Below are 21,612 nucleotides of genomic sequence, written 5' to 3' on the forward strand. Positions count from 1 at the left end.
AGAGGAGGATGGACTTTGAACCCGAATTCACTGCAAACACGTATCCGTGTGTCCAAGAGCCGTATTCACAAAATGCAAACATGTCAAAGTCCTTATATTTTTAATATAATACCATCTCTTTTGGTGACTGCAAGAGATAATGTGGGGCCTGTAGGGGTCTGGGAGGTAACTGAACTTGCTCAGTCAGGTTCTGTACAAAGTACACAAAGGCTGTGTACTCACTGCATGGAATACAGTCCTGCAGAAGAAGCTGTAGAACCTCTCCATGACAAGGTCTGTATTGCTGAGATTAATTAATTTCATTTGTTCTTCCTCTGCTTTCAGATCGGTATCTTCCAAACATGAAATGCATTGCCCCCTTCTCTGAAAACAAATGACCACAGACTCTTACCTATTTCTCTTGACTACACCCTGCTCTAGCTGCATCCCTAATTTCCAACTTACACTGTCATGTTGTTATCTGGTAATCACAAATGAGCATCTCAAATCGGCCTTTGTTTAGGCTCCATGCATCTCCTATTTTTCTACTCAGACCCGTACTCAGATTTTCCCTTCAGAAGTGGGAAAACTGCTCCTGATGCTGTGATGTACTAGAATGATATGCTGCTCTTAGATCAGGAGAGTGTCCTCCTCTCACTGCCTGCCAGCCTAGAAAATGCTCATGAAAACCAGGGAGGGGGAGAGGAGAGTGAATGGTCTCTCTTTCCTTTCTTTGGCATGTGGGACTCAGATGTGCTTGCACCACCCCAGATGTACCAAGATAATTGTTCACCATACTTTCTAAATCTGGGCAATATGCAGAATGCCATGTAGTGAAAGGAATACTTTAATCTTTGCTTCCTTTGGCTCTAGTGGCCCAAGAGAAGTAGATACATATTTCTCTGTCACCTTCAGAATCTTTCTTTATGGTGCAGGTTGGCAGCAGGGCTGGCCATAAACTGAATCCATTGCCCTCAAGGGTTTTCCTCCTCTCAGGAAAGGGGGCAACCTCTTCAAGTCTCTTTTACCCTGCCAAAATTGTCTAGACTGGTCTCACAAGAGCTGCACATCAGAACAGGTCCCTTGCTATTATGTGTCATCAACTAAATGTTTTTTGCCTAAGAGAACAAACCAGAAATTTCCATGAGGAGAAGACCACATCTGTAACAGCTCCTTAGAAGGATGGGGCCTGGATGCATAGTGCAGAGCTGTGCCGTCTCCTCAGAACATGCTTGAGGGCTCTGAGGGTTATTGAAGCACATGAACAGCAGCTCTCACTCACTCAACAAGTAAACTCTACGGCCACTTAGTTAGTGCCTCCTTCTTAGAAGTTATTTGTCATTGTTCAGTAAAGGAAGAGCATGGCCATGCACACTGCTTGGTGGCTAGATGTTTCATCACAGCACGCTTGGCACATATTGCAGCTCAGCATCCTCAAAGCCAATTAAAACCCAGCACTGGAAGCCACTATCCATGTGCTGCACAAATAGAAATGCAGACAAGAGCCTGTGTTTGTTAAAAAATAACATTAAGCACAGCATGAATCCCCAAAAGGCAACAACAGGAGTGTCTAGGCTTAAGTAGAAAGCAAAGTGCTCTAAATAATTCCTGTTCCTTCCTGATTCTCCCAGGAGGAAGCATTCATCACACAATACCATGCCACCAGGACAAACTTGACTGAACAAACTGCTGCACGCCATCAGAGAGCAGTACTTTAAATAAGGGGTAGGGATAGAGCTAAAAAACAATCTTAATGAAAAGATAGATACATATATATATAAAACCCATACATATAAATGCAGTGATCCTTAAGATTTTCAACTCACTTCTTAAATTTATTAGTTTTGTTCTTAAACCAATTTTTTGATGTTGCAAAGCAACCACAGAATCCTGAAGGTTCTGAGAGCACAACTGCTTGGCACCCATGGTGAACTAGTTCATACCTCAGTGCAAATAGAACCAAGTTATTCTCAGGGCATACACTCCCCTCAGCGTGGCACAGCTCCTTTACTTCAGCACCTCCGTTACACCTGCTTTCTGCCTGCATTATACCTCTGGCATTGGACTTTTCTCTCCAGTAGTTTCTATTGCCAGCAAAACTTTCCAAAACTCTGCTTGACTGAGCTCATCAAGGCAGAGACATCTCCAGCTCTACAATCTCGCTATATGCCAACCAGTGGAAATACTTTCCTGTTGTTATAACACTGTATAATCTAATTACTTCTAGTAGAACAATTTGTACTTAAGGAAAATCCCTAGTTGGCCAAATTCCATTATCCTTTGCCCTTTTAGAGTTTCAGTATTCATTTTAAAGTTTAATTTCATTAAGCACGTCCTTTGCGTTGCTTTCTACAATCACCTGGCAAATACGGAAATTGAACTAAACCACTCTACACCGCATAAGAAGCTCTTGTTTCTACAAAATGGTATTAGAAATATTGACAATATTACAGAACTTAACAATTCCACAGAAAATTCAGCCAGCGTAAACCTGCTATCAACTAAGTATTCCCCAAATACTGCCTGAATTCTTTCTCAAGTGCAGCTGCAATGTACAGGTAAAGAGAAAGAGATGCTTGCACTCTGATTTTAGCATTCTTAATGCAAAAGCCATTTACTGATCAGATAAAGGTTATCGAATTAATATTAAAATGTTAATGGAATCAGAAGCAGATACCAATGCATTGACTCACTACATAGCCCACTGGCAGTGTTTCGCAAAGCATTAGAAGATTGAAACAAAGATTAAGAGCAGTTACTTTTTACAATAGTACCATGCTGGGCTGCAGGCTGTTGCTCTGACCTGGAAATCCTGCTGCCCTGCTTCTGTAATGAATCTGGCACAGCCACGAGCGTGTTTTCTGCCACTCCTGACGAGTGCTCATCCCAACTTTTATTGTTAAAGAAAAACCCTAACAAAGCCCAGTTAAAAATACTAGCTAGTATCGGTAGGTGTCAAAAAAAAAAAAACCCTAAACGTTTAATTATCACTCTTGTTTCAGGGGGAATTACTGCAATAATGGATGAGTGTCCAGATGGCTCACTAGATTCTAAATCACCTACTTTAAATGTGGCTTCAGACAGATGAAAGGAAATATTTTGATTAGCCTGACAGAGACTGTTCACAAGGAAATCAGAGGAAAGTAACTCTAGATAATTATATAAATAGATAATTAAAAGCAAATTAAAATGAAACAGGAAAAAACAGCTAAAAATCCTAATGCAATTAATTTCATTATATATTTTTTTTACTTCAGCAAATTCTGCTTTTGAGTAATTCCCCTTACTACTGGGAATAATGGATGTGATTTGTGTCCAATGATGCAAACAGTTGCATAAACATGCATTAAAAGTCACCTATTTTCATTTCAAATTAGTTAGATTCAGGCAGAGACAAACTCTGAGTGAAGGGGAGCCAGCACCCCCCAGGTATCAAAGCCCTTCCCCTGACATGTCCCAGTCGACTCCACAACTACCACAAAAGTTATACAAGCAAAACCCCCATCTACTCAGAATAAATAACATGCTCAAATTGTATATTTATTTTACAGTTTACAAAGCTCATCCCAGTAGGAGATCCACAGGACAACAGGCTACTTTCTGCACTCACATTTTCAAAAATACATGTCTTCAAGAATCTGTCTTAATCCCCAATCTCTTTCTCCCTGCACAAACTATTATTTCAGGCACAGAATAACCAAACATATACTTACTAAATCAGTCAGTTGTGATATTATATAAAGAAAAATAAGCTCAACGGGAGAGTGTAAAAGAAGACCAAAACAAGATCAGATGGATTCTCATGAGTAAGCAGCAAAATGTCTTCAATTCAATTGCAGCAGGTCCAGGTTGGTAGCGGGAGATGGGGGTATGTGCCCGGGAGATGGGATGGTGGGAACACTGTCGCCTTGGCATGGCATGGCACAGCATGGCATGGCACAGCCTCCTCTGCCAGTGCATGCCTCTGCCAGACCAAGGCTGGCAGGCCAACTTGTAGGCATGACTCCAAGGTGGATGTTGTGGCTAAGGTGGCCTTGAGAAAGCCTAGCAATGCCAAAACCCGACTGTCAGTGTCAATCTCTGGCACGCTTGTGGGCAGGCTCTAGACAGGATTGCAAAGAAATGTTATGGCTCTACATTCTTCTGCCTTCGCATGATAAAATTGTGTGACTTTGTATGGCTTTGCTGTAGGAAAGTGCAACTGCAAAGATCACTTCGCTCTGCGAAGGGGAGTAAGCAGAGGTGTTGCCATTAACTGAAAGTTTAAGCAATGCACAGATTGGTTCTTTCCCTTTAATTGACTATTAGAACTCAAGCTCTGTAGTAACAACCTTCCAAGAAGACAGATGATATTTTCCTTTTAAAATTGTTAAAGGGAAAATTAACAGAGATGGCTATGCTAATTTAACAATTCCTTTGCAAGTGGGTTGATTCCCCACTTCCTTAGCAGTGTCAATTCCCACTGAAAAGTTCACAGTGAGTCTATGAAGACACAAGCATGACTGGCTTTAACGTGGTCAAGAAAGACACCTCATTTCTCAAGTATCACCACGAATTTCTGCAGGAAAGCTACAGCTGTCCCTATATTTACCTATTTACATGGAAGCTCTAATAAAAGATATATAGATATATACAGAGAGATAAAAAGTTTAATTTTGCTGCAGGTTTCTTTCATGTAATCTTTCCAGCGTACCTTGAGTCATAGCCTCGGAAAACCCTTTGAGGCACAGCACTTTAATCTCTGTGTTTCACTATGCCAATGTGCAAATTAGTTTCCAGGATCTGCAAGCGGCTACTTCTGCAAGATGGCAGCCAACCTTTCAGAAGGAGGACAAACAACTCTGGCTCACAGAGGATGAAAAGGGGAAGAAGAAAAAAAATAAAGTAAAAAAAAGTAAAAATAAAAATAAATAAATAAATAAAAAAGCCTGGCAGTTCTCACAGAATTCAGCATACTCAGAAGGCACCTCTTGCACAAATGAAGTTTCTTCTTTACCTGCCTAATTCCTAAGCGATAGGCAAGGATGCGGTCCACAGCGTTGGGGTTCATCTGTGTCCACTGCAGGCTGTAGGAATACACGCGGGGTCTGTTCTGCCACAGCGGGTTGTAGGTGTCATAGTAGAACTCAGGAGCATAGGCTTTGCCTGTAGGAGACAGGAACAAAAATTGGGAAAACAAAGAAACCAGATAATCAGGCAGCCAGTTTTGGAGCCAAGTGTTGAAACACAGCCTGCAACCACCCTCTTCCCCCTATGTCTTCAGTCATTTTGTTAAAAATCTTCTTCTAAAAATGACAAGGAATTATTTGCCTCCATCCACTTTTTTAAAGGATTCATGGTAACAGTTTTCCTTTATTGTTAACTCACTTCTCAGTGGCATCCATGGTCCAGGTGTGGGCATAAGAGGAAAAAAACTAACTGAGCTCCTAGCAAAGGTGAGCTGGAGTGATGTAACATGCCTCTGCACTAACTTTTCACAGCCCAGCTGACTGAAATACAGATATTAAACCAATCTGCACTACACTGGTAGACTCAGTGACAGCTGCTGTACCTGACACAAATAATATGAAATGACATCCATGAGCTGGAAATAAAAGATGGATATTTCCAGCAACTGCTGCCTTCATCACATCTTCTCCTCTCCCACTTCCCAAGTGAAAATTCACACAAGCCGCCCTTTGTAACACCGTGATGCACACACTATTACAATACATTATTTAGCTGAACATACTAATGTGCACAACACAGGAAAATAGCATCTCACAGGGCATGTTTGGTATATGAGTGTTTCACCAGAATTTTATTATAGCCTTCACCCTATGTAAATAAGGAAAACCTAGGGATGATTTCCCAAACATGTGCCAGAACATTGCTTGAATTCACTAAACTTGAGTTCCCTTTGACTTAAACCCATGAATACTAGTGACACCTTTGCATGCAAATTGCCTTTGTGCCTCTAGAGTGATTTGTCTATAATATCAAAAATGACTCAGGGTGACAAAGCTCTTCGCCTAGCCATGCGTAAGTAGTGGCATCTGAGTCACAGGAGGGTAGCTGAGCCATCTAGACCGAGTGGGATATATGACACAAGAGTTGTAAGAAACCTAGGACCTGCTAGAGCCATAGCTGGAGCTGTGTGTACTATCCTAGAGCATCTCATGTACCACCAGGCACCTCTGTACAGGCAAATAAATTGAGTCCATAAAGGCTACGAGCAGATGTGCTAGGTTCATAGGTGTCAGCAAAAGCCTTTGAGGAAACTTCACTCCACTGGAATATGCAATTCCAACATATCTGAAAAAATATCAGCGGATTTGTCCTAATAGAAAGTCAAACAATGTTAGAATAAATACTACTACGTCCTAAAGAGACAGATCAGTTTTCTATTTTTATGTCATTTTGCACTGATTATTTTTTTTAGCATATCATGCCAACCACACAGCATTGCTCTGTTTCTTAAAGCAAAAATATTTTGATTGACTTGAAATGAGTTTTAACAACTGGATTTACGGGAAGCATCGTTAACCATCAGTTTTCGCACTGACTGATACAAACAGGAACAGAATCCCAAGTCAAAGACAGACAAAAAAAAAAAGAAAATTAATGTGTGCAGCCCTGAGGAGAAGGACTTGGGTGTACTGGTGGATGAAGAGCTGGACATGACCCAGCAGTGCGCACTCACAGCCCAGAAAGCCAACCATGTCCTGGGCTGCATCAAAAGACACGTGACCAGCAGGTGGAAGGGGGTGATTCTGCACCTCTATTCTGCTCTTGTGAGACCCCACTTGGAGTATTGTGTACAGTTCTGGAGCCATCAACGTAGAAGAGACGTGAAGTCAGTACAGAGGACACAACGAAGATGCTCCGAGGGCTGGAGCACCTCTCCTATGAAGACAGGCTGAGAGAGCTGAGCTCTTCAGCCTGGAGAAGAGAAGGTTCCAGGGAGACCTTAGAGCAGCCTTCTAGTACCTAAAGGGGCTGACAAGAAAGCTTGAAAGGGACTTTTTACAAGGGCATGTAGGGATAGAGCAAGGGGTAATGGATTTAAGCTAAAAGAGCGGGCAGTCAAACTGGATATAAGAAACAATTTTTTTGCTGTAATGGTGACGCACTGGTGCAGGTTGCCCAGAGAAGTTGTGGATGTCCCATTCAAGGAAACGTTCAAAGCCAGGTTGGACAAGGCTGCGAGCAACATGATCTACTTGAAGATGCCCCTGATCATTGCAGAGGAGTTGGACTAGATGGCCTTTAAATGTCCCTTCCAAACCAAACTATTCTATGATCCTATGATGCAACAGGTATATCCTTCCCTGCCCAGCTCTGCCTCCTTTTTTTGGAGTTTCTCTGCTTTGAGCTTAATACTATTAGAAACAGAATGGAGGCAAACAAAGACCAGATTCTGCTGTGTTAAATGCTACATTTTGACACTTGAATTCTGCAAAAAAGGGACCAAGCATGAGAAACTAAAACACTTGCAGATGTTATTGTTCCGTGAACATCTAAAAGAGACAAGCCATTAGAGAAAAACAGAAGCAGAATAAGGTCCTTCCACCTCCCCAAACTTACATCTCTGTCCTCCTCCTATTTCTGCAAGGATTTTGTCAGTGGGAGTAATTATGAAATGCAGTAAAAAGCACAGGACAATCTCCCAGGAGTATGTGATCTGCCTGCTCATGTTAACCTAGGAGAGACATATGCCTTCATTACTCACCTCCTTTAATTCAGATGTTAGGAGTTTGTGCCAAAATGCAAACTGTACTTAGATATTTTCTCCTCAAAACTAGTCTCATCTACAAGTGCAAATCAACATGGATGGGGAGGCATTTTGACCTAGAAGTCTGAGAATTTCAATCAGAAGGGTAGTGAGAAGAGGGGAAAAGTGCATTTAAAAAAAATATAAATAAAAGGGACAAAGGAAAAATCATGTGAATATATACCAGTCTTGTAGTTATTGATCAAGCTTTTATCTTTGGGTGTGTCATCCCCTTGAGCCATGCTTTTCTTTCCAAAGGATGAAAAGCCCTTTTAGCCAAGATAACTTTTGCCAATTGCTCAATGGAAGGTGCACATCCAGATAGGCCAGACTAAAGCAGATATGCTAATGTTGAAGTGGCAAACAACAGTACTCTCTGAGGGAAAGAAGCAAAGCAAAACTGCTGTTTTAAAAAATGAAATGTAAGATAAATGAAAAGAGGATCAGTGGTCGATAAGATTTGTTTTCTTTATTTATGTATAGTGGGAATAATGGAGAAAAGCTCATGCTGAACACAAATTATAATCTTCCCCCTCCTACCGCAGGTGGACATAATGGCATCTCTGGGGGTCTACAGAAAGGATCCATAATTAGATGCACGTCACAATATGGGCACTTGAACAACACAGTCCCTTTTTGAGAAATAATGAGGACCCATGAAGAGTTGCATTATTCTAAATCCCTCCCAACAGAAGAGCTTTCTGGCATGAATAGAGATACTGAAAATTTAACAACACAACAGTCAGACATTAATGTGCAAACTTTAGAAGTACAAGAAAGCTGGGCAGTGTTTCAGAACACACAAAAAGGAGATGTTGCCTTCAGGGACACAGGAGCTCCGAGACACATCGGCAGTCTGCCTGGGCTTGTCAGGCGTCACCCAACCATGTGACCATTTGCTCTGACTCTGGACAAACACCGCAAGCCTGACACCATCCAACCGTGCTGCTTCCAGAGGCAATGCTGCCTCCAAAGATTATCCTCCACTACAGAAATGAAGAGATGATGGAGGATGCAACAGACCTAGCAACAGTGCTTGGCTTAGCACGACTTGAGGGTGGGGAAGCAGCAGCTTTCTTGGAAACCACCTGCAAGTGCAAGTCAGCTCTGCAGCCAGCTTCAAGCCCTTGGCCATGTCTGGAAGAGGTTATCACATATTCCCTACTGGCAAAGATGTCTCAAGCACGCAGCACATGGAGCTGCTGTCCCTCATATCCCAACTGGGCATTTCTTAGGGGTGCCAGTTGTGCCTTGATCTCCCTTTCTTCCTACAGCTGTGTCCGGCTCACTTTTCAAAAGCAAAACCCTTTGTTTTGTTCCACATACATGATACATTTCCCTGGTTCACACCATTTGCCCTTTTTAAGCACAGGCAGCAAAAATGGCCTTCCTTTCCCTTCCTTCAGCTTTTGCAGCATTCAGGAGTTTATTAAAACATTTCAGACTTTAAACTTACAGAGTGTAGATTTAGATCAGCTATAAGGAAGAAGTTGGAAGTTCTTTCCTGTGAGGGTGGTGAGACACTGGCACAGGTTGCCCAAAGCAGCTGTGGCTGCCCCATCCCTGGTAGTGCTTAAGGCCGGGTTGGACGGGGCTTGGAGCAATCTGATCTAGTGGAAGGTGTCCCTGCCTATGGCAGTGAGTTGGAACTGGATGGTCTTTAATCATCTAAAGCTCCTCAGAGCTCCGCCTGCCCTGGGACCAAACCTTGTGAGGCTTCAGCTAACTGGAGGTTGCAGCAACCAATTGACCGCTCCTCTGTTGCCCATCGAAGGGGATTTTGGTGCACTGGCGGGAAGCGCAGCTCTGTGCTGATTCAGGTACATGGGGGAAAATGGTGAAACTCTTCTGTCCTGGGTTCAGCAGTAGCAGTCAGTTTTTCTCCTTCTTAGTAGCTGTTGCAGCACTGTGTTTTTGACTTTCGGCCTGGGAACAGAGCTGATAACACCAATGTTTAGACTGACCAAGGACTTTGTGAGTCTCATGCTCTGCCAGGGAGGAGGAGAAGCCGGGAGGAAGCAGGGACAGGACACCTCACCCAAACTAACTAAAGAGGTATTCCATACCATAGCACGTCATGCCCAGGATGTAGAATTGAGAGTGCCCGGAAGGGCTGGATCACTGCAGGGTGGGGGTGAGGTACCGGTCGGTGAGCAGTTGTATTCTCTTCCTTGTTATTTCCTTTATTATTATTATTATTGGTGGTAGCAGTAGTGATTTGTGTTATACCTTAGTTATTAAACTGTTCTTATCTCAACCCGTGGGAGTTGCATTCTTTTGATTCTCCTCCCCATCTTTCCAGAAGCGGAGGGAAGAAAGGTGGGGGGGGAAGTGGACTTCGTGGTTCTGGTTTACGGCCTGGGCTTAAACCACGACATCTTCTCAGTCCTCAGGAGAGTGCTGGTGAGAGGAGCAGTGTGCTGTGGCCATCAGCTGAGGGACAAAGACAGGGCAGCTTCTGCAGGCAGCTTCCTCGGATCCAGGAGCACTGCATCCCTGAAAAGGGCAGACTCTCACTGATGTGCTACTCCAGCAGGTCCCGAGGGAGAAGAGTTTAATGCTGTGGTATTTTTGTGTTTGTTAAGGCAATCTGAACTCAGGTTTAGAGCTCCATTAACATGTACTAGTTTTAATTAATCCCTCCCTCTGTGCTCACACTGCTGGAATCCGAGTAACTGTGACGCTTGGGGCTTTGCCAGGGAGACAATGCACGGCAGAGTTTGATGTGGAGTGCATTGTTTGTTTTCCTTGCTATCATTAACAAAACATTTTTATTTTTTTTTAATCTTCTGAATATGCATCGTGCAAAACAAAGAAGGTTGTGAATGCATGCACAGGGAGAGTGGGAGCAGGGTAAGGAAGGGTAATACTGAACGCAGATTTGCTCATCTGGACTGGCCCTGCACGAGACAAAAATCATAAACAGACAAACCAAATGTTTGTGTTTGAAGTCTACACTGCTGAAACAAAATGTGAATTCCTCACCGGTATGCTTGTGGAGGCCACCCAGCACCACCAGCACAATTACACATCCTGCTGCATTTGTTGCTGTTTTACCATCAACCTGTATTATATTATTATTATATTTAATACTCACTAGTATTAAAGAACATACTACAGACAGTGTTAAAACATCATTATTTTCTGATGGATAAGAGTCATCAAGTTACAAGTCTACTTCCAGTAACTACATATTTCACAATGAATCTGAGACTGGATCAGAAAAAGGAACAAGATTATCAGTTACCAGTTCCAGTGTTGCAGAACAAATGCAGTGCTCTTTCCCACTACCAGCCTCTCTCACGTACAAAGCCATGTTGCAGTCATTAGCATCTGTAATGCAGCACTTGAATTCTTTCAGGCAGTACATCCAAAATATTTTCTACCAAGTCTCTACTAGTGTAAGGTCAAAAATGGCATGAAAGGCAATACAGAACTGATTCATAGAAAACAAGCACACAGAAAAGGCACTTTAATAGTTTACTGTTAAATAAATGCTACCTCCCATCACTGGGATCTCAGAAAATGCTGAAGTACTGTCCTGAACACAGATGGACAGATGCACTTACTCACATGGGTCCTGAACTGGTACCTATTTGAGTAAATCCCCGACCGGGCACAGGAAATCTTCCTGTAGTTCTTTTCAGATCACTCAGTCATTTATCCATTAGAAACTCAGGAAAATAAAATAAACTTCTAAAAGAACTGTTTTGCTTCAGTTGCCAGTATATGGTTTCCAAAGTAACATAAGAAATCAAGCACATGCACTGCACATTTAAATTGTAATGACACAAAATTGTGCAAACACAACCCACTGATTTCAAGCAATAGCAATAAACTGAACAACGACATTTTCTCCCTAATTATAGCAGCTGACTACATACCCCAGATGGAGTTTCAGAGTACTGGGTTAGTGTTTATGCTGGCTTGTCATGCAGAAACAAACAGTAGTAACTGTGCAGGCACAGCACTAGTAACAGTGACAGCTTTAGCAGACATGCGGGAAGAGCACTAGAGGAATCATTTCCTTGTGTTGCCTGTTTACGTTCCCCTTATCTTCATATCTATTTCCGCTAATTCACTTGGTGTTAGATGGTTTGCAAATGCAGCATCTTTGCCATCTCTGTTCCATACTGGTAGCACATCTGCACTTTAGCTTATCACGACAAGAAGTTCAGTATAAGCGATGATCAGAGTATCTTGCACTTTATAACAGCAGCTATAAATGTTTAGGGAAAAATAAAATAAAATCAGAGATTTACAAATGCTTCCTCTTTTGGCAAATTCAGCTCCAGACCTTTCTATCTATAAAATGCATGAAGAGCATAAATCCTAAACAAAACAAAACAATATATTTAACAGTGTAAAATACTGGGAGACACAGCATTTATGAAAAATGCTGCCCATTACTGTGCTCTGTTTTATTACAGGATATATATTTTATGAAGGATTTGCAATAAGAAAGAGAAGATACTTTGTTCTTTATTTGCATATGTGAAAATATGTCTCTTCTCTTAGATCTGCTCCTCCTCCCAGCGCAGTCCCAATCCTGCAGCTGAATCACAGAATCACATAATGGTTTGGGCTGAAAGGGACCTTAAAGACCATCTTGATCTAACCCCCTGCCACAGGGCAGGGACACCTTCCACTAGATCAGGTTGCTCCAAGCCCCGCCTAGACTGGCCTTGAACACCGCGACAGGAATGGGGCAGCCACAGCTCCTCTGGACAACCTATGCCAGTGTCTCACCACCGTCACAGGAAAGAGCTGCTTCATGATATCTAACAAATCTCTGCTCTGACAGTTTAAAGCCATTCCCTCTTATCTTATCACTACTTATTATAAAATGCTTCTCTTCAGCTTTCTTGTAGGCCCCGTTAGGCACTGGAAGGCTACATCCCTGTTACCTCCAGCCTCCCTATAGTCCCACACTTTCCTGCTCTTTGCATCCCTATTTTGGACTTTCCACCATCACTGACCTTACTGCCTGTGCTACACAAGCAGTTCAGGATGAACAGCATAAAGGAATGCATTTCAACATTCGCAAAAGTCTCTCCCTATGAGGTTTGTGGTTTTTTTGGGGGGGCAAAAACTACTGTTAGCGGTGAACATCCATTTTCATGTAGCCTCTGTCCTTTTGGAAACTCCACCTGGGCACGTACTGAAACTACCTGCCCACTCTTTTTCTCCCAGTTTTCCTAACAGCTTTAGCAAAACAAGTTTTCTCCTTATTGAAAGCTCATTGTGCTTCACAGATCAATCTCCACTGCAGTTTTCCAAAGGTCCTCTTTGTTATACCTCTACATTTAGAAGCAACACCTACAGTCCTCTTCAATATTCTGTATCTCCAGTGCTACAAGCTTCACATCAGAAATTCACAGTGCTTTTTTTCCCATAGCTTCCACATTCCTTTCTTCAGCTATGCAGCTACAGATGCCCTCTTCCCTGCCTGCAACCACCATCATCCTCACATCACTTACTTTTGGATGGTATTTTTATTTGGAACTTTCTGTAGAGCCTCAACATTTTCTATTCCCACTATTACACTGTGGGTTTCATCTGCAGAGCATTGCTAAGAGATTACTTGGCCAAAACCTGCGGACTGACAGCAAATAGTGCAGACATAGCCTTGTCTTAGCCCTCTTACAGCATGACTTCCAGGAACAGGTATTGTTTGGAGTCAAATACAGAGCCTCAGAGTCACAGTTCTACAGTCTAGCTGCAGACCCACTTGTGAGACCCAGTAACATTCTGAAATAGTCATTTATCCTTGTATGAGAAAATATCACTTTTATCTGGTCAGGCAGGCTGCAGAGCCAAGTCCACACCAGAACCCAGAACACCAGAGCATAATCTGGAGCTCTTGCTCTACCAAAGCCAGTTTGCCCACGGTAAGATCTTTGGGCTTTGTTTTACAGGAAAGGACAGTCTAAGCCATAACAGAATAGTTTGGCTGAGCAGCTGCAGAGGCATTCAAGTGCAGAGTAGTACTAAAGCTAAGCAAGTGTAAGCATTAATAATAAATGATCCTCACAAAGTAGGTGGATGAGGCTGCTCTTCTAGGTAATTCTTTACTGCAGGAACAGATGACAATGTACCTGCTGCTCCCAACACTGTGAACTTGGGGGTGACACTTTCCTACACTTTCCAGCAAAAGTCTCTTCCCAAGGAATATATTGATTTGCTAATGTATCACAACTTGCAGGGAAGGAATGATGTGGGTATCAAACTGAACTTTCAAATTACTAATTGGAGTATAAATTTAAAGATGTATGTACTCTGTCCACCTCTAATGATTTAAGAGATTCCCATTCCAAGTACAGAAAGGTCTGCTTTGAACCAGTAAACAACATCCCAGGTAACACTTAAACAAATATAAGTTGATGCCATGGAGCATGCTACACATTCCACCCATGAGATGCCTTCCATCTCTTCCATGAGATGCCCCCCCCGTTCTTCTGCACCGATCCGGAGCCTCCCACCGGCAGCTGCAGGACCAAACCTCTGCGACCAAACCTCTCACCAGTGATAACCAAACATGACATCTACTGGCTGAGCTGTGGAAGAGCTCGCACTGCTTTTCTCTGCAATTCCTCCTCCTTCCAACACAGGGTTCACAGTCAAAAACACTGTTCCTCTTCACATCGAGATCAGATCTCACCAAGAACTAAACACTGCAGAGTTCCATTTCAATTAGTTTGGGCCTAACACATCCGTGTTTGTTGACAGAAAGCTTCACTACAATTTGAAATTAGGTTTATAACATTGTACAATGCATTTGGATTTCCTTTTAAATAGGTCATGATAAGACATGACCTGTGCAGTGACATTTGGAGCGATAAATAAATCCAGTTTAGAAGAATCTCTGAAGCTGGCTGATGCATACACAGGGCCCCCTTTTTATTGACAAGCTTTCTGCATAGTCACATGCGTATTTGCCATAATTTCATGTAAAAAATCTTTACAGACACATAAGCACACATTTACACATACCCTACATATATACATGCATGCATATTTGCACACGTGTCTGTGCCTGACTAGAAAGTGGTTACTAAACTGAAGTGAAATACCAAAACCAAAGTGAAGCCTCCGGTTGAGGTGAAGGTGGTAATTTACCTGTTGCCAAAAGAAACTACAGAAATCCCCCGGGGAACTACAGGGGTGGAAGGAAGAAGCAGTGTCATTTGCTAGTAGGCACTAGAGACCTGATGAATGAAGCATAGGGAAACGAAAGGGGTGTCATACAAAGAGCAGGATGCTGTCATGAAATCGTAAATAATAATGTGTCATCACATGCACATAAAGAAAACTGCAGCCTGTGACAAGGGGATGAGGTGGGGAAGCTCTGGCAGTGCCCGGCAAAACACATATCTCAGCATCAGAGCGCAACAATGAGTCACAAGCAGGAACATGCGCAGCTGGAAGCTGTTTATCAGGACCTTCCAGGCAGCTGTAAGCTCTCTCCTCTCGTCATTTAAAGTCATGCAGCTGCCATACCCCCACCCCTTTCCTAACATGGGCTCCCCAGTTCCTGGCAAATATAACAGGTTGTGTTCACACAACAGTCCACTCCCGAACCTGCAATACCCTCACATCACGCGAGCAAGCAATCATTTTGGAGGAAGTTACAAAACAAAATGCCAGCCAGCAACTGAACTGCCCCTGCTTCCCACCAGCAATACTGAAATGCAGATTTTCACTCCTCTCTGGGCACTCCTTGGATCAGTTCTGCAGTGGTGATGCTCAAGGGCTCCCTGCTAAACACTCTGTAGTGCAGATACTTCAGGCTCCATGGGATTCGAACACAGCTGAAATTATTTGCAGCAACCATAGTGGGCTAGTTCTTTCATGGGGATGGCCTGGTTCAGCTCCAGTATTAATTGAGGCATATGCTTCATTCCCATGTACTAGGCTCCCCAAAAACACGCCTTCAGGTCTCCCAGCGACAGAGGGATGGAAAGAATGCCTTTTGCTCTTGTTTTTCTAGTTCTGTTTATCCAACATGAAATAGCTATCACCAGCCCAGAGCGTCACACACTCAAGCACTTGCACCATCCAAGGAGGCAGCTCCATGTTCTCTAACTCTTAGGGTCACTGGTTTGGACACCAGACACAGACCAATACACAATAGCTCAGCTACCAAGAGATCTTTACTTCAAAAGCTGAACCATTCATCTTTATTTATTGCACAAAGCATTCTGTGGTCAACAAGAAGGGATGTATTTACTCTTCATTATCAGTCTCCAGAGGCTACTTTGAAACAGTCTGGGACACAGTGATGAAGTTGAGAGGCGGCAGCGATGTCATGCTTGGGGACATCTGGCTGCAGTTCACCTCCTTCACCTGGGACCACACTCTAGTAACCCAAAACACTGCAAACCATAGAGGCCAGAAGGACATCAGATGTCTAGACACATTCTTAGAGGCCAAATCCACCAGTGCCAGAGAAACAGTTTTCCCCTACCATTAGGAGAGCAGCTTGGTAAACACCCATGGTACCACTTGCCAGCCGACTGGGAAGCAGGAGGTGGCAATGCCTCTGCTGTGGGCTCCAGGCTCACATTGAGCACTGCTGAGAATATCTGCCCAGGACCTGGCTTAGTAATATGATTTCCTTCATACTGGTGTCACTGCACTGCAAAGGGAGAACTAGGCTGAGCTCATCAGGTCCTTCCCCAGCTTTCACGCAGCAACGCACAGAAACACAACCAAATGCAAACAGTACCTGCAAGCAGTAGTTTCTCAAGTGGTGCAATCCACTTCTGCATTCACAATCCTGTACTTTTCTGGGTGAACTAACTTTATTTTTCTTCTTTCCCTAGAGTAGACTTGCATTGAAAATAAGTAAGTCTGAAGCACAGCAAAAACCTCAGATAATCCTTCCTTCCACTCCTCAAATTAGATACTTCAGCCTCAGGATGGAATTAATTAATTTAATTTTTCTCTTCTTACGAGATGACAGGAAAAGCACGGTTGAGAACCAGTAATAACACCTTGTCACCTCTGCTAAAAGGTCACATTTGGCACTGCTTGCTCCACTGAGCACCTGCAAGAAGTAAATATCCCAAATTTCAAAACTCTGCTGAATTTGGAAATTAATTGTCAAGAAGGCAGTCTCTGGCTCACAGTCCACTGCCTTTACTGGGCTTTGGCCCAGGAGACTGGTATAAATACTCTGTTAACACAGTAAGAACTGTCTTTCATATTTGACCGCCTGCAGTTTAAACTGCCCTGGTCAAGTGTGTAAGGTAGGGCAGCAATCTGCTTCCAAGGAGGCTGGTAAAGCTCCTCTTAATTCAGATTTTCCACCAGCAGGACTGAATTCAGCAGGAAACAAAACAACATCAATACTCTGCATGCTTTGGAAATGGTCATTCCTGTCATTCATTTTTAGGAGATGCTGTGGGCTCAGTAGCACTGTTATAATCTCCATGGCCTCCAAAGTCTTTAATTAAAACCAAATACCTGCTGTGCCTAGGAGATGAATGAAAAATTGTTAAATGGTTGTGATACTTCAGTAGAAATTTTAAAGACCACACAAGTGAAACATATGTGACATATGGTTTCTGATGGTTTCCTAGAGTTTCCAGACATCCATGACTGCCTCTAGATTGCAAACTTGATAAATATTTTTAAAAGCAGGGAGGTGAATTACGTATTCTGACCTTTGTGCATTTGTTTCTGAATTAAGGTAAGTACTGACTAGTTAACATTTAATTAAGGTGGAGAGTAACTTTTTACTCCTAAGGTCTGAGAATATAGCAGTACTCTTGCTTCAGCCAAGAAAGCTGTGGCTTTCAAGTTTCAGCTGTGGCTGAAACTATGGAAAGCTGTTGCTCCCAAACCAGGAGAAGACATAGAGGTGGAGGACAGATGTTTCCTGCTCATGAGGAACAAACAATGCTGCAAGAGCCAAAACCCAACCCAAAACTGAAAAGGACACACGCTGCTTTTCCTGAAGTAAGAGATGGTCCATGCCCAACTCTGCATTTTCCATGGGAAGCACTGCTGCCGCGAGGTGATGCTCGAAAGAGAACTAAGTGCGTATGAAAACACTTCAAGTTTCAGATCAAAGACACCAGGGAAGGGGAAAAAAATAAAATAACACACTGCCAGCTTGTCTTGAGACATGAAATTGGGATATCAGGCTATTGTAATCAGTGACACAGTAAGAAATGTTCTCCTGTCCTTCGGAAAGATGTAAATGTAACTGCAACCACCATTAAGCTTTACATGAGAGATTGTAATTTATATAGTCAGTTTATAGCCTGTAACATTCATTTAGACTTACTGGAAAGCTAATAACTTATAGCTAACAATTTATAGTCAGCTCATAATCAAATCTTCCTTAGAGAAACAGTGCTATAGACAGCAAGGATTTACAGTTAGTTTGTATGGGTGTCTTCATAAAGAAATAAATTAATTCTAACAGTAATGCAAATTACTCACTCTACTCGCTCTCTCCATATTTAAATCTAGCAGTCCATGGGTGCTACAGGTGCCTCAGATCCATATAGGCTCTTAAGGCCTTCCCTAAAACTGACTGCTCCTCATCAAATCAGAGAGCTTTTTCTACCAGACTGGAAGGATCCAGCCCCTGAGAAAAGGGAAAACCCCATACTGAGCTATCAGTGATTTTAAACATCTGGTCATTTCTTTCCTCAACTTCCCTGTGACAGCTTTTCACTACCATCAAGCAAGACATTGGTGTTCTCAATGACGTCGGACTTGCAAAGCATCCACATGTCCCCCAGAGCAACTGGGACATCTCTTGTAGGCATGGCAAACTCCACAAGCACCATACAAGTCATACACACTATACATGTGCCCATGTTAACAAAACAATCAGTAAAAATAAACAAGAAGAAACAGGTCAGATGGGGATCAGCTAACCCAGCTGTGCTCAGAAACTTGTCTACAGAAATCAAGGATTTTGCCTGCTTCTAACACTGTTCTTATTTGGTGCTGCTCTGCGCACTTCTGCTTTATCCAGGTATCCAGATCTCTAATGTGAGCAGTCCTGGTGAATTATAAGCTATTTGCATGCAGACAAAAACCCTGAGGAGAACAGCAGTTCTGAACTCGCCTGCACACAGCAGCATAAAAAAAGATGAAAATGCAAGTAATGTAAATGGCTTGCATGCGTTATCTCATCGGTCCTTGTAAGAAGGGAGGATGCAGAAGAAACAATCTAGTTGGGGGCACATGTCAGGATGTGTCCACATCAAGGTGCAGTGAGATGATGTGGAGGTCTATGCTCTTGGGAGTTTCTCAGGAGAGCACCTAGTGCCGGGAACTGTCTAGGGCAGCCTGGGTGACTGCAGCAAGGTGCCACCCAGCTCCTGGAGACAGCACCAGCAAGTTAGCTCTGTGATAGAGAACAAAACCACACTGACACAGTGCTAGGCTTCATCTCTAAACCCTACCTGAAGCACCAAGAAGTCCCCAGTGTGTCGAGCAGCAGACAAGGCATGCAGGAATCAGTCACCAGCGCTGATGCCTCTGTGAAGGGTTGTGACACCCTACAGCCTGTGCTGGCGTTGGTTTGGGCATTTCTGCATCAGATCCTCTGTGACCTACTACATAGCACTGCCCAGGGTCTGGCTCAGATCTGCTGTGTAATGCTTCTCCACCTTGGCAAGCCACTGGCCAGGCAGGTGAGAAAGAACAGACAAATGCCTCAGTGGTCAAAGACAAAAGGAGAGTGTGGGCTCAGAAAGCAAGAATACTTCATAAAATTATTGATTTAAAGACAAATGAAGTCCAAGCAACCTATATAAAGTTCTGCCTATGAGTTATGAGAAATGCAACAGACAGGTAGGAGACTAATAAAGCTGATTTCAGAAATGGGATTTCAGGCTGCCAACATGTTTTTAAAACACACCATTTCAACTGATTTTCTCCATTTCCCATCACACTATTGAAAAATGGTAGGACAAGTCAGCTAGAAAGTAAATTATAAAGTACAGTTCAACTAATAAAGAAACAAGCAATACCAGATGAACCTGAGTGAGAAGTAGCCAAACGCAAAGGCAATGTTAGACTTGGGACATCACAGAACTAGTGGAAAATGAAACATCTAAGTGTACCTTCTCAACTTTTCAGTCAATTCAGCAGACCTAGAGTTTAACTGGATGGACATAACTATTATGTTGGACAAATTATACCATATAATTAATGAAGAAGCAAATGTAATTGTACTAGTGTTTCTTCATTTCATTTTGTATTGTCCTTCCACACAAAATTATCCTCAGTTTTGTGGCAAAATGGAACAGCATTAGATTTGTAAGATGACATAAAACGTTATTTTATACCAACCTTGTACATAGTGTGCATTCACAAGGCTCGCTTGCAGTAAAGTGAGGTCAAAGAAAGCAGCCAAGAAAGTCAGAGAACAGGCAAAGGAATCCTGCTATATTCTCAAAATGGCTTAAGAACCAAGGAAAGGCAGAGGAAGGGCGGGGCAGGAAACAAGCTACTTAAAATTCTTGTTTGCACAGATAATTTAAATTCAAATTGCTGGCTTCCATCTGTGCTTCTGACTTCTGAGGTTCTTCTACACTCAAAGATCGGCTGCCAGTGAGGCAGCCGTATCTAGTCATGACTCCGAACACAGTCTACAAGACAGGAGTCATGTCACAAAAAATTGTCTTCAATCTTCGACTGCTCTTGCTAATGTCAAAGCTTGTTGGATAATTCACAGAGTTTATTTTGCTCATCAAACACAAACAACGGGAGAAGGGGCAGGGCTGTTTTGTGCCCTGGATGATGGGAAGGATCGTATCCCTGAGATCAGAGCTCACAATTCAATAAAACACATGACTGTCAAAGCAATTATGAGTCTTGCTACAACAAAGCCAATGATGCAGTGTGGATAGAAGGTCTCAGAGGAGTTTAATTAATTTAAACTGACTGTTATTCCACTGAAACACTGGAGTTGTAGCAATGCTCATGAGTTTGGATGCACTATTCAAGAAAAGTAAAGTACGTTATCCAAAGGTGAAGTGTGGTTTCAAAGAGGATTTTAGGTTACGAATCTCCAATCTCACTTTTCCCTCTCCTCTTGCCTCTCTTTCTTGCCATGTTTTTGTGTCACTCTGTACTGTACCGATACTACCAAACAGAAGCCAACAGCGGAGATGAACCACAATAAAAGATGCAATAAAGAAAGTGGCATATTGAAAAGAGATGCACAGTTATGAAGATTATGTGAATAACTTACTGTTGATCACAATTCTAACTGAAACGCAAATTTTGATTGAAATGAAACAAAAATTCATGTTTCCCTCTGCTTCTGCTCTTAAGAACAGAATCCTGAAATAATTTAGTGTTGAAGACAAGATCCAAAGGACAAGGTCCAAAACACTCAACCTGGAAAACAGGAAGTGATGATGATTGGGAAAGGTGCTTCTCTCCCTTTCACAGCAGAACCCTTTCTCTCTTTACATGAGCTCTGTGAGGACGTGATTTCCATACTATGATGTGCATTGAGTTGGATTTGGGGAGGAGGTAGGATGTGGATGGAGAAACTTTCATCCTCTCCTGCTGATTTTGTTTTCTTCTGTGCATATGGTGCTTAGTATTCTAGAGTGATAGAAATGTTAGGGTGTGCTCAACCTCCCTCTATCACTGCTGTGCTAACAATGCTGGATGCATTCCATGGCCATGTCCTTCCTAAAATGAAGGCATGAACCTTTTGATTGCCCTAGATCTAGCTCATTATTTTATTATCCTCAATCCTTCTTCTATATTTCAGGCTGATTAATAAAGAACTACAGCATTCATCCAACCCTTTGCTCCGGAAAGTAACATTCCCACATCCAGAGTACATGTTCTTACCAGAGTAAATATACATTCTTACTAGTCACAAAAATGAT

At 42.6% G+C, this 21,612-nt stretch overlaps 1 protein-coding gene across 2 annotated transcripts in view; it reads right to left on the reverse strand.

The window, feature by feature from the left end:
- MDGA2 (MAM domain containing glycosylphosphatidylinositol anchor 2) overlaps window positions 1-21,612 on the reverse strand; it is a 378,834-nt gene that overhangs the window by 47,019 nt on the left and 310,203 nt on the right. For both annotated transcript variants that reach the window (XM_080619512.1, XM_080619511.1), the window contains exon 10: window positions 4,976-5,124. In XM_080619512.1, the coding sequence (XP_080475638.1) occupies window positions 4,976-5,124 (149 nt within the window). The remainder of the gene's footprint in view (window positions 1-4,975; window positions 5,125-21,612) is intronic.

The sequence above is a fragment of the Psittacula echo genome (assembly GCF_963264785.1).
Source record: "Psittacula echo genome assembly, chromosome: 5".
Classification (NCBI taxonomy): domain Eukaryota; kingdom Metazoa; phylum Chordata; class Aves; order Psittaciformes; family Psittacidae; genus Psittacula; species Psittacula echo.